Genomic DNA, 13,751 nt, shown 5'->3' with positions numbered 1-13,751 from the left:
GGTTTTGCTCTGCGGGGAGGGTGAGAGCGGGTTCCTTGGGTTTTGTCACAGTAAGTACCTCAAATATGATGAGGGGGAAAAGGTTTGTCTAGGCTGTGGAGCTTTGGTCCTTTGTGGACTCTTGTAGTTTTGCTTTTTGTGGAATTATATACCGCTTAGACCTACAGCTTCACTTTACAGGTACTGGGTCTGTCCCTATTGGGCTCACAGTCTAGGTAGTTGTCAGAAATCCAGGCCTGGCTTTAATTCTCCCTGCTGGAACTGGATAACTTGGCAGCTCCAGGAGGGGGAAACAAATCCACTCACTTCCATCCTAATTTTACATCAGAAACTGTTACAAAAGAATTCAGAAAAAGGTCAAGTGAGCTCAGTAAAAGCCTAGAGTCCAAGAATAAAACAGTGACTTCTGTTTATTATTGCAGATAAAACCAGTCACAAGGATAGACTTGACATGTCCGTGTTTCAGCTACAGAGTCCAATGAGAAGAAGGCAGGAAACAGCAGTGGGTCACAGACACAAAGCCTTGCATGAGTTATATCTGCTTTTTTTTTCTTTCCTGGGGAAGCACCTGATCAGGGCAGGATCATTGTTTTATTCATATGATGGCTGAACTAGGACGAGGATGTTATAGGTGAGGAATAGAAATTACCCAGCTGCACGTGCTATGGATGGCGCTTTCTCTGAAAAGCTTAAATATGGATCATCAGCTTGGATCAGAACTTCATATGCGAATGAAAACGTCCAGTCCAACCCTGCAGAGGGAAAGCAGAAAATCCTGTTTCTGAGATCTTTGAATTGGATGAGCTGAGAATATTCTGCCCCCACGTGTACATTCTGCATGTGTGTTTCATATGTGTAGTTCTAACATGTGTCCAATGCTGCTGCCACTTCCTGATTGTCCTTCATAGGTCAACTCCTGCATGTGACCCTTTCCCTCCAGTGACATGAACTGTGCCTTAATCTCTGGGCAGTGACCCCAGTGGTCCCTTTCCTTGCCCTCTAGCCTTGCTTTATGGGGAGGAGGGGGCAAGAAATCCCCATTTTGGTTCAGAGTAAGCAGTACTGCTCTGTCCCTCTCCTCCTGGTAAATAGATTCTCTTTTCACCAGTCCCCTTTTGCCCGACTCCTTTACATCCAATTTCTCAGCTTCCTCACTTTGTTCCCTACTGTGGCTCCACCTGTACAATAAATTTAAAAACCCCTCATTTTTCAGACACCCCAAGTCCACCTGTCTGCATTTGCGTCTGCTGTTAGCAACTGATATCCTGCTCTGGGGCAGAAAGTTTTCCGCTTCCAGGTTCTTCGTACAGTAAAGAAATTGTTCATATTTATTTGCTGCATTTGTATCCCACATTTTCCCACCTCTGTGCAGGCTCAACGTGGCTTACATTATGCTGCAATGACAATCGTCATTAACGGTAAGAGAATAATAGAGTATTGTTACAATTACAATTATTTTGCAATAAACAGTTGAAATTCAGGAAACACAAAGTCCAATGCAGACAGCAGCACGTGGTTATCAAGAGATGACACAAATGTTAGTGGGTGAATTTTTTTTTTTTTTGTTACATTTGTACCCCGCGCTTTCCCACTCATGGCAGGCTCAATGCGGCTTACATGGGGCAATGGAGGGTTAAGTGACTTGCCCAGAGTCACAAGGAGCTGCCTGTGCCTGAAGTGGGAATTGAACTCAGTTCCTCAGCTCCCCAGGACCAAAGTCCACCACCCTAACCACTAGGCCACTCCTCCACTCCATGATGCAGAAACGGGATGCACGGGTGCTAGAACTGACACACACATAATAAATACATGATATGTAGGTTATTAGCTATTCTGCCCTGATGCAAAGAAGTTTTAAAGGGGGAAAGGGAAATGGGACTTGATATACAGCCTTTCTGAGGTTTTTGCAACTCCATTCAAAGCGGTTTACATATATTCAGGTACTTATTTTGTACCAGGGGCAATGGAGGGTTACGTGACCTGCCCAGAGTCACAAGGAGCTGCAGTGGGAATTGAACTCAGTTCCCCAGGATCAAAGTCCACTGCACTAACCACTAGGCTACTCCTCCACTCCAGAAGAACATGAGCATGACCCAAGAAAATTACCACTAGGTCCAAGGCAGTGTAGAAGGGATAGTTCACCCCTGCAACAGGATGGAAAAGCTAATAATCCCCGCATCAGGTCCTCCCAAACTCCTATTTTCCCCCAAGATGACCCACAGATCCTCCAATCATATAACCTTTGATTTGAACTCACACACCGACCCCCTGATGCCCCCTCCCCAAAAAAAAATCTCTGGTAGTTTAGTGAACTCCCAACTTGACCCCCCTGCCTCTGACAAAAAGAAATACCTGGTAGCTAGTGGCACCCTCCCCCCCACATACACACACACACACGACCCCCCCCCCCCCCCCCGTTCCCTCTCCCAGACTTTAAAAAAAACTCCTTCCCCCTAACTTGACCCGTCTTCCTACTAACTTTAAAAAAGACCTTGGTGTCTACTGGAACCCCATCATCTCCCAACCCCCTTAGCCCCACTTTAAAAAAAATTCCCTGGTGTCTTGGTAGCCTGAGCCCACATTGCCATAATAAAGGGACAGATTTCCTTACATGGCAGGTAGACCCCACTGGGTGCATCCCAGGAAGCTCCGAGCAGGGTGAGGTGCCATCATTTTCCAAGATGGCAGCATCAGAAGCAGGACTGAGTGGATATCACTCCTGTCTCTTCAACGCATACCCTGGAGAGGGTCTTGGGGACCCAGGAGTTAGGTCAAGAGGGTAGGGGGTGCCACTAGATACCAGGGGAAACTAGGTGTTAGGAAAGTCAGGTTGGGTAGGTTTTGGGGTAAGGGAGGTGGGCAGCTTGACAACAATGGACGTGGGGCTGATGCAGACCACCCCAACTTTTTTTTTATTGTCCCTCTTCCTGTTTGTGCGCCAGTCAATCATCGTTCACACGCTGACAGGAAGGAGAACATTTTCTGATGAGCTGCGGAATACTGCTGTGATTTCAATGTGGCAGTAATTTGCAGGTTCATTGAATACTGCATCCTGTGGTTAATATTTTGTGAAAAGTTCACATTAAAATTTGTGCGGTCAGCGGCTTTAATGTTTGACTGTCTGCATTGACCCCAAAGTCTTCCCTGTGGATGTTGGGCTGCTGGTTTAACATAAGGGGGCAGCAGGGTGTTGGTAGATTATCAGCTTAATCAAGGAGGGGCAGGTTTCCTTGCACGGGCAGCCGACTAACAGGGTGACACATCACGGCTAAGAGAAAAAGGATGGAAGTGACTCCTACAGGTGGGAAAAGCTTGCACGGCTCTGAGGTGGGAGATATTCTTGGGTGAAAGCAAGACACACAGGGACATAATAAGGACTGTATGAGTCAAACGATGCTTATCTGTCGACATTTACTGTGATAATGGGTTCTGTAAGTGAGACACGGGGAAATAAATTGACTCCCCCAATGTCAGAGACAGAGTCAGTGGCAGAGGCTGGGATTAGACTCAGAATTCAATGCTCTGAAGGCCACTAGCCCCCACCCTCGGTTTGGTTTGGTTTTGAGTGGGTTTATTGGACTGAAAGCTGGCCTTTTAAAAATCACAAGCTATGAGGTTTAGCAGGGGCGTAGCTAGATACCCAGTTTGGGGTGGGCCTGGGCCCAGCATGGGTGGGCAGAAGAACTCTGCCCTATCCCACAAGTGATTAGGTCTCTCCCTCTCTTGCTTGCATGCCGTATTGTCTCTCAAACATCCTCCTCCCCCACATACCTTTTAAGTAGCAGATTTTCACTGGCAGTGAGCAGCAACTAATACACACTGCTTATGTTGGCCCCACAGCCTTCCCTGTGATGCATCTTCCTGTTTCTGCATAGGTGGGAATACGTCAGAGGAAAGGCTGTGAGGCCGGTACAAACTGTATGTTATCAGTCACTGCTCGCTACAGACAAAGATCTGCTATTTACAAGGTATGCAGGACAGACAGTTGTTAGGAGAATCCCTGCCAGCCACATCATAGGTGTGCTGCTACTGGGTGGGCCTGGACCCACCCGGGCCCACCCTTGGCTACACCACTGAGGTTTAGAAACCGTTTCTGTGTTTAAATTACTGAGTCCTCATCTGCGTCCTGGCAGCTGAGACTCCGTAATGAACTGAGGAGTGTTTGCTGTACTAGAGGCGATGTTTCTATAGAAGATAAGAGGACCATAATTGTTTCCGGTATGGACATGTGACGGATTGATACTGTACCTCGTCGCTCTCCAGTTTTCTTCGACTGGCGTTTCCTCTCTCAGCAGCCAGGTTGTAATCAGGAACTCTTTACCCTGTGGATCTTTATAGCACTGTCCGGTCCAACTTGTGACTGATGCTGGAAGAGAGACACACGGTAAGGATCAGATTGTGTCAGTAAGACAGTGAGTGTACTGAAAGAGAGCATTGCCTGTAACTGCAGAGACTGTAGCATACGTGTTCAGCCGTGTCAGAGCATGTTTTAAAACCTGGACACTGCATTGATGGCCTTAAGGTCAGAATACCCAGAAGTAACTTTCAAACAATCCAGGAATGTTGAAGTTAAAAAGATGAAATATTCTGACACCCATCAGACAGGACATTACAAGGATCTAAATATGAGGCAAGAAATTATCTCAGACTACACCTCCCAAATTGCAAAAGAAAGTGATATACAACACTGTCCACTCTGCAGACTTCACTTACCTAGAACTCCTTCCAACCCAAAATAAGAAATATACAGGAATATACTAGATTCCACAAAATCCTCAAATCGTTCCTATTCAATCAAACCCTCACAAAGAACAACCATATCTCAGACAACTAATTACCTGAATTGGTTATTAATTTACCATTAACTTTCTCTTTGCTTCATGTACAATTTCTCATTCAAAACAGATTTTCTAAATGTTAATATCCGTAGCTATCCCAGTATGTTTATGATACTGGATTGTAAAAGTGGATTCTTACAGCAAATTACTTTCTTATGCATTATTCTTTGTTATGTATTCTATACTGTTTATTGTAAGCCACATTGAACTCAAACTTGTTTGGGATAATGAGGGATATAAATGTCACAAATAAAATAAATAAATCTGTGATCGTTATGTTAATGCATTTGATGTACCTGCCTTTCTGTGATAGAACCAAAGCAATGTACATATATTATAGGCAGGAACTTTCTCTGTCCCTGCTGGGCTGACAGTATAAGTTTTGTACCTGGGGCAATGGAGAGTTAAATGACTTGCCCAGGGTCACAAGGAGCTGTGGTGGGAATCAAACCACTTCCCCTGGTTCTCAGGCCACTCCTCCAGTCCATTACAAGCTGAACCCAAAACTGACCCAAAATCGGTATTTGGACGGTGCATCTGAGTTTCTTATCACATTACAAACCATAAAATTATTATTATTATTAGCATTTGTATATCGACGCACGCAGCGCTGAACACCTGATACAAAGAGACAGTCCCTGCTCAAAAGAGCTTACAATCTAAATAATACAGACAGACAAGACAGTTATGGGTGAGGGAGTAATGGGAGCTAAAAAGCAGCAGTGAAAAGGTGGGTTTTCAGCATAGATTTGAAAACAGGTAGAGATGGAGTTAGACGTATAGGTCCAGGAAGTCTATTCCAGGCATAAGGTGCCTCGAGGGAAAAGGAGTGAAGCCTGGAGTTAGCAATGGAGGAAAAGGAGGACGACAAGAGAGATTTGTCCAGTGAGCGGAGTTCACGGGGAGGAATGTAGATGAGAGTGGAGAGGTAATGGGGGGCTGCAGAGTGGATGCATTTAAAGGTCAGTACGAGAAGTTTAAACTGAATGCGGAAGCGGACAGGGAGCCAGTGAAGTGACTTGAGGAGCGGGCTAGTGTGGGTATAATGATTCTGGTGGAAAATAAGTCGTGCCGCAGAATTTTGGACAGATTGGAGAGGAGAGAGATGGCTGAGCAGAAGACCAGTGAGAAGTAAATTGCAATAGTCCAAGCGAGAGATGACAAGGGTGTGGATAAGGGTTCTGGCAGCGTATTCAGAAAGGAAGGGGCGAATTTTGCTAATATTGTAGATAAAGAAACGACAAATAAATTATACTGCTTTGTTGCCCTCTGATCACCCATCCACCTCTCCCTGCTTGTCCCTGACAGTCCATTCAACCCCCTCCACTCCCTGTCATGACTCTTGGAGCTTGGTAATTAGAAGCCCCAATATCATGGAATATAACCCTGGCCCAGCAATGACCTGAAGTCTCTATTATTTTATGAAGTCTCTTTTATTGAATAAATCACAGATAATTTACTCACAGATAGATGTTCAGGATACAGAGACTTCTTAATCTGGAGGCTGTGGGAGGTGGAGATCTGAAGAGAGGTAGTTGTATGCAGGGGGAGGGGAAAGTAGTTGAACAGGTAGAAATAGTCCAAAGCTGGGTGACTGCAATGTGCGATATCTCATTTGGAAGAAGATATTTACAAGGTAAAAAATCCAGGTTCGTTACAGGGATTTTCAGCAGGACAGAGCTGTCTGGAGCGAGATGGTGTTGGCTCCATGTCCCTGGCTATAATGGAGGAAGAAGCCCCACGTGGCTGAAAGGACAAAGAAGTGGTGGGGCTTCACACAGGGAGGAGCAGATAGAGACCAATGGGGACAGAGCCTGCTATCGGATAGCAAGGGGTAGTCCTAGAGATAGGAGGGAAAGGTCATACCTGGCTGACCTCTGAGGACAGATAGTAAGACTGAACAGGAAGACAAAAGAGCCAAGCTTGGCAGAGAGAGAGGGAGAGAGAGGGAAGGTGTGACCAGCCTCACAACCAGTGGTAACAGTTCTTACACAGCCAAACAAGTGTGGTTGCACTGCCTGTGAACTACATTACCCACAGTGCATTGCTCATGTATTTTTCCAGTGAGAAACTGCAGCAATGATAGTCCTTGGGACTGAGAATAACAGTAACGGCATTACACACATTTTAGGATCACGTTATAAACTAGTGCGAGGCTGTCGGAGGACAGAACAACCCCTCCACCCCCATCCCCTACCTCTCCTTCAAGACTGTCGCTGGAATGCTTTTCATGTGTCACTGTATGTATTTTGATTTGGTCTTTCCTGTTTGTAATTGGAGTTCTTTTCTACTAACTAATAATACGGAAATGTATTTTAATTGTTCACCGCCATGATCTGTACAAGCCTGGTGATATATGAAATTGTGAAATAAATATTTTGTAATCTTCTGCTGATAACTGAAAATAGGTGGTCACAATTCAGTGACGTTTCGGAAGAGCAAGTGAAACAAGTTACATAAAGTACATAAGTACATAAATATTGCCATACTGGGACAGACCGAAGGTCCATCAAGTCCAGCATCCTGTTTCCAACAGTGACCAATCCAGGTCACAAGTACCTGGCAAGATCCCAGAACAGTACAAAACATTCTATACTGCTTATCCTAGAAATAACAAATTACTTAAAAGTAGATCTACTACAAGAGCACTGTTACCACTACTAACAACCGTGATCGAATAGTTACTGCTGATAATGGAGGAGGAGCTTAGATTCACTGGCGAGTGAAATGAAATTAGCTCCTCCTCCGTTATCAGCAGTAACTATTCGATCATGGTTGTTAGTAGTGGTAACAGTACTCTTGTAGTAGATCTACTTTTAAGTAATTTGTTATTTTTCAACTATATAAGTAGAAGACAGCCATTTTTGTTTGACAGTATCCTATAAATAAGCAGTGGAATTTCTCCAAGTCCATCTTAATAATAGTAACATAGTAGCATAGTAGATGACGGCAGAAAAAGACCTGCATGGTCCATCCAGTCTGCCCAACAAGATAAACTCATGTGTGCTACTTTTTGTGTATACCCTACCTTGATTTGTACCTGTCCTCTTCAGGGCACAGACCATATAACTCTGCCCAGCACTATCCCTGCCTCCCAACCACCAGCCCCGCCTCCCACCACCGGCTCTGCCACCCAATCTCGGCTAAGCTCCTGGCATATGGACTCTTCTTTTAGGGAATTATCCAAACCATTTTTAAACCCTGCAAAGCTAACTACTTCTACTACATTCTCTGGCAACGAATTCCACAGTTTAATTACACATTGAGTGAAGAAATATTTTCTCTGATTCGTTTTAAATTTACTACTTTTAGCTTCATTGCATGCCCCCTAGTCCTAGTATTTTTGAAAAGAGTAAACAAGCAATTCACATCAACCAGTTCCACTCCACTCGTTATTTTAAAGACCTCTATCATATCTCCTCTTAGCCGTATTTTCACCAAGCTGAAAAGCCCTAGCTGCTTTAGGCTTTCCTCATAGGGAAGTTGTCCCATCCCCTTTATCATTTTTGTCCCCCTTCTCTGTACCTTTTCTTAGTATAATCAAGAATTCTTACTGTTGCTCCTGGATGTAGTGCATCCTTCTGTTGTTAAAAGGTTGAAAAGTTCTTGTTTGTATATTTAGTCACTGAAGGAAGGGATTATTCCCCAAACACTAAAAGTCTCTGGCAAATCAGGGGGGAACATGGCAAGAGCAAGACTAGATACCCCAAGAGGTAGTAAGGCAAGGTAGAGACTATAAGGGATGCAGCAGAGTCTAGGTACTGGACCAGGGACAAAGCAGAACCTCGGAGACTTAGGTAGTCGCCCATGCACAAGGGTAGAATCTGAAAACATCTCAGGAACCCACTCGCACCTTGATGCTGAAAGTGTTTCAGAAACCCACTCACACAAGAGGCTGGAAACATACAGGAACCCGCTCACAAGAAGTGGGAGGCATCTCAGGAACCCATGGAGGGAAAAGTAACCACTAAAGGTGGCTGACGCAAAAGCTCTGAAGTCCCGTAACAGGAAAATTAAATACCCAGCCTGGGTGGCTTCAGCACAGCGTCTTGAAGTGACGCAGGGCCTACAGGACTTCTGGGAGCATCAGGGAGCATGCCTACCAGCACCCAGAGCTGGCACTGGACCGCAGTCTCGGTAGGACCATGACAATTATGCTCTTTGATATTATGGACTGATACTGTGTTGTGTATGTAGGACATGTAAACCACTTAGGTATTATGTGGTATATACATTTTAAATAATTAATTTTAAAATATTGTCTTGTGCAGTACAATTAAAAGTTAAGTTGAAGAACATTTGAACTTTTGATATAGCTACTTTCATGTGATTATTTTACATAGTAACATAGTAGATGACGGCAGAAAAAGACCTGCACGGTCCACCCAGTCTGCCCAACAAGATAAACTCACATGTGCCATTTTTGTGTATACCTTACCTTGATTTGTACCTGTCCTTTTCAGGGCACAGACCGTATAAGTCTGCCCAGCACTATCCCCGCCTCCCAACCACCAGCCCCGCCTCCCAACCACCAGTCCCGCCTCCCACCACCGGCTCTGGCACAGACCGTATAAGTCTGCCCACCACTATCTTCGCCTCCCAACCACCAGCCCTGCCTCCCACCACCGGCTAATCTTCTGGGGATCCCTTCCTTCTGAGCAGGATTCCTTTATGTTTATCCTACGCATGTTTGAATTCCGTTACCGTTTTCCTCTCCACCACCTCCCGCGGGAGGGCATTCCAAGCATCCACCACTCTCTCCATGAAAAAATACTTCCTGACATTTTTCTTGAGTCTGCCCCCCTTCAATTTTGATTAAGCTTAATATTATAAACCTATCTACTGCTATGCTATGATGGAAATCAAGTGCTACTTGTCTTGTTAGATCATTTCACACACAAGTTAATTTCTGAGCACAGTTTAGATGATTTTATTTATAATTAAAAAATTATTAAAGAAAAATAATAGTTAAGAGAAGTGCTTTAAATAGTTTATTATAGGTAAATTAGCAGTAAGTTATTAACCTCAGTTCTTTAATTTAAAAATTTTCAGTATACAGCCACCAGGTGGCAGCATCAAGCTACCACTTTATTGGGAGCTAAAGATGCACAGTGAGGACCAGAACCCCCCCACCCCCCCAAAAAAAAAAAAAAAAAAAGCCTTACCTGCAAACTTCCAGTTGACAGAGAAGCCCACGGTGGGCTCATCCCTCAACTGCTGAGCACCGGTCAGCGGAGATTCAATGATAGTCCGGTTAGTGAGAGACACCTGAGTCATGTAGACGCCTGTGAAGAATCCTTTCCCATCCACCTGGGATATTGTCATGTTCGAACCCAGTTCGTTCTGCCACCGTCCAGTCAAGAGGCACTAAGAGAACAAGTGGAAAACTCTAAGCATTACACAAAGCAGGGGAAATTAAAGGCTCCACTAGCCTCAACTGGAGACACCCCCCCCCCCCCCCGGACCCTCTCCCTGGAAATGACACACAAAGAAAGAGACAGTCTGCGTGTGTGTGTGTGTTACTGTCTTTGCTGTCAGAGTCAGGGTGAGAGCGTATGTGAGGCACTTTTTCTCTTGCCATCTCTATGATCTCAAGCCCTTCTCTCTCTACGTGGTGTCTGGTTAATCTCAGGACATTTTCACTTACTATTCACCTTACAAAAAGAGAATTCAAATTTTGGTGCCACCTTAATAGCAAAACAAATCCTGCTCTTTTTGATGTAGCAGAAAACTTGAAAAAAACACACAGCCCCTATGCAGCAAACTTACCATACCAAAACAGCACTAATAATACCCACAAAACTCCACATCACTAATACCCACAGCACTAGTATCCATAGCACTAATACCCACAGCACTAATCATACCCACAAAACTCCACATCACTAATACCCACAGCACTAATATCCTCAGCACTAATACCTACAGCAGTAATATTCTCAGCACTAGTACCCACAGCACTAATACAGATATCGCTAATATCCACAGCCCTAGTACCCTCAGCACTAATATCCACAACACTAATATCCATATCAGTAATATCCTCAGCATTTATCCATAGCACTAATACTCACAGCACTAGTATCCATAGCACTAATACCCACAGTACTAATCATACCCACAAAACTCCACATCACTAATACCCACAGCACTAACATCCTCAGCACTAATACCTACAGCAGTAATATTCTCAGCACTAGTACCCACAGCACTAATACAGATATCACTAATACCCACAGCACTAGTACCCTCAGCACTAATATCCACAACACTAATGTCCACATCAGTAATACCCTCAGCATTTATCCATAGCACTAATACCCACAGCACTAGTATCCATATCACTAATACCCACAGTACTAATCATACCCACAAAACTCCACATCACTAATACCCACAGCACTAATATCCTCAGCACTAATACCTAAAGTAGTAATATTCTCAGCACTAGTACCCACAGCACTAATACAGATATCACTAATACCCACAGCACTAGTACCCTCAGCACTAATATCCACAACACTAATGTCCACATCACTAATTCCCATAGCACTAATGCTCTTAGCACTAATAATACCCAGAATACTCCACATCACTAATACCCATAGCACTAATATTATCAGCACAAGTACCCACTGCACTAATACCCACAGCTCTAATACTTTTTATTTGTAAAATGTCTTTAGCTTCTGTATATTATCATATGTGATGATCGAGTATTTCAATAATGTATTTTGTCAAATTTTTGTATTTTTATGCTCCTGTACACCACATTGAAACCAATAAGGGGAACTAGCGAGTAATAAGTATGATATTGATAGCTGATACCCACAGTACTAATACCCAACCTTTTCATAGACTGTATGGCCAGTTGCAGGGTGTGTGGCTATGATGGGGCAGATCCTACAGTGGTTCCTCCACCCTGTAAGAACAGCCCTGCATGTGAGTAATGCAACACCTTTTTTCCTAGAAACAAAACAATGACCTAAGATAAAGTTTTTTTGAGTTCCAGTCCTGTTACTGTACTGAAATCTGGAAACTCCACCACCTCCATACTCTCCAGTCTGCATAATAACCCTCACAACAGATGTAACTAGCTCAGTATCCCTCTCATTCTCATACTATCTTTACAAATCCCCTCCATCATCGCCATGGCTATGTCCTCACAGTTACAACCAAAACACTCCCCCAAACCCTCTGTATTCTGTTTGACGTTTGCAACCCAAAATGGACTATGGTAGACAAGCGATGACTGTGTAGGTTGGAAACTGGATTCTTCATGCAGAGGGAATCCATCTGGTCACCTAACTTGCTTTTATTCCGATGTTGGTCTAACGAAAGGAAGGAATCCCAGCCTGCAGAGGACGCATTTCTGCAGAGTTAGGATTTACTCCGTGTCTTATCTGTGATGCTCCTATTAATAAATCCCCAATCAGCCTATATACTACAATGTAACACTGGCTCATGTTCTCCTTCTAAGTTGCAAAATCTCCACATCCCTGCTGTGGTATCACGTCCAGGCACTCTTTCCCCATTTCACATTAGTGAATTTGACTTTTCTTCCTAGGTCAACTGTCTTTATCATTTTCCTATGTCATTCTATTTTCTTTTACCCTGACTAAGGCTGTCTTAGAGGTAAACATCAACCTTCATGTGTTCCCTCACAGTCCTTTAAGAAGCAGACTACAGGGGCTGATAAAAACTGTCTCACCTGGGCATCAGTGGAGTAACAGGAAGACATCAGGACCAGGAGCTGAACACCACAGAGAATAATTTTCTTCTCCATGGCCAGGAACAGTCTGGAGGAGCAGAAGTGTAAAGATTCTGAACGATTCAGTCTCTTATGACCTGCTCCTGTATCTGCTTTATTTATATTCTCAGTGCCCAGAAAAGCAAAACACGTAATTACCTATTTCCTCTATTACAGCAAATTCCAGTACATTCTTTCTCTCTTTGCCTGCCCTTAAAATCACCCCTCCCAATTTATTTACCTAATACAAGGTTGCTTCACTGCTGTGTTCTCCTCAAACACCCGGTTTCCTGTAATTCATCTTTGTGTAAGTCAGAAACTCTGCTTGCATTTTTTATATGCAAGTTTCAAGTTTACTTATATCTTGATATACCACTCATGAGTGACCCATCTAAGCAGTTTACAACAGTAATAAAAGTATAAAATAAAAGCAAGAAAGGAACTACAATTGTTGATGGGAAAGGGGTAGACCAGATCTAACAGGATAAAAGCAAGGCAAAGGTGGTGGAAGGTCGGTGGTAGCTGATGCCCTGGTCCTGGAAGAGGCAAAGGCAGGAAAAAGAAAACCACACACACATTGATATAATCTATGCTTCAAGTATAAATGCATCTTCAAATTGAAATATTTTTAATGCTGTTTTAAATATTGGGTGGTAGAATTCTGGCCTTAAAGATGTTGGCATGAAATTCCATAGCGTGGGATGCTCCGATACCGAAAATACAAGATCGGATAATTTGGAAGGAAGGAATTGTTAAACGGTTTTGTTGTAACAACATAAGGGAGTGTAGGATATCCGAAACTGAGAGAGATAATGATGGTTGTTCTCCATCTTAATTGGAAAAGCCTACCCCAAGGTCTCAGCCAGTGTCTCCACTGCTTGATACACATTAATTTTATGACAATTTTGGGCACATCCACCCTTCCCCCCTCTCCCTGGTTTCCCTGTTCCTTCCGTTCCTTCCCCATCCTCTCCATTCTTTCTTATGTAGGTTTTATTTTGTATTAGCTTAATTTACTGGATTGGCGTTTGCCTTTGCGGTGTGATGTAAGCCACATTGAGCCTGACGTAGTTGGGAAAGTTTGGGGTATAAATGTGATAATAAATAAATAATACATTTTGTGGGTAAGTACCAAGCTCTTATAGGTTACTCTATGTGCAACT

General features: G+C 43.6%; 1 protein-coding gene across 1 annotated transcript; it reads right to left on the bottom strand.

The window, feature by feature from the left end:
* Positions 1 to 392: 392 nt before the first annotated feature.
* Positions 393 to 12,718, bottom strand: LOC115462780 (avidin-like). The gene is made up of 4 exons (XM_030192775.1): positions 12,550 to 12,718; positions 10,004 to 10,205; positions 4,249 to 4,366; positions 393 to 752 (listed from the first exon to the last, which is right to left on the bottom strand). Exons 1-4 carry the CDS (start codon positions 12,622 to 12,624, stop codon positions 722 to 724), a joined length of 426 nt encoding a protein of 141 aa, XP_030048635.1. The 5' UTR covers positions 12,625 to 12,718; the 3' UTR covers positions 393 to 721.
* Between the last annotated feature and the right edge of the window lie 1,033 nt (positions 12,719 to 13,751).

This window comes from Microcaecilia unicolor, chromosome 2 (genome assembly GCF_901765095.1).
Source record: "Microcaecilia unicolor chromosome 2, aMicUni1.1, whole genome shotgun sequence".
In the NCBI taxonomy this organism is placed as follows: Eukaryota; Metazoa; Chordata; class Amphibia; order Gymnophiona; family Siphonopidae; genus Microcaecilia; species Microcaecilia unicolor.
This window is presented reverse-complemented; position numbering and strand designations above follow the sequence as displayed.

Bases quoted from the DNA above. Each gene is read 5' to 3' on its own strand.
- LOC115462780 (XM_030192775.1), bottom strand. From the start codon at position 12,624: ATGGAGAAGAAAATTATTCTCTGTGGTGTTCAGCTCCTGGTCCTGATG. The intron at 10,206-12,549 runs GTGAGACAGTTT...TTGTTCTCTTAG, and splicing joins GTTACTCCACTGATGCCCAG to TGCCTCTTGACTGGACGGTG. The intron at 753-4,248 runs GTACAGTATCAA...TTCCCTCTGCAG, and splicing joins GAAAACTGGAGAGCGACGAG to GGTTGGACTGGACGTTTTCA.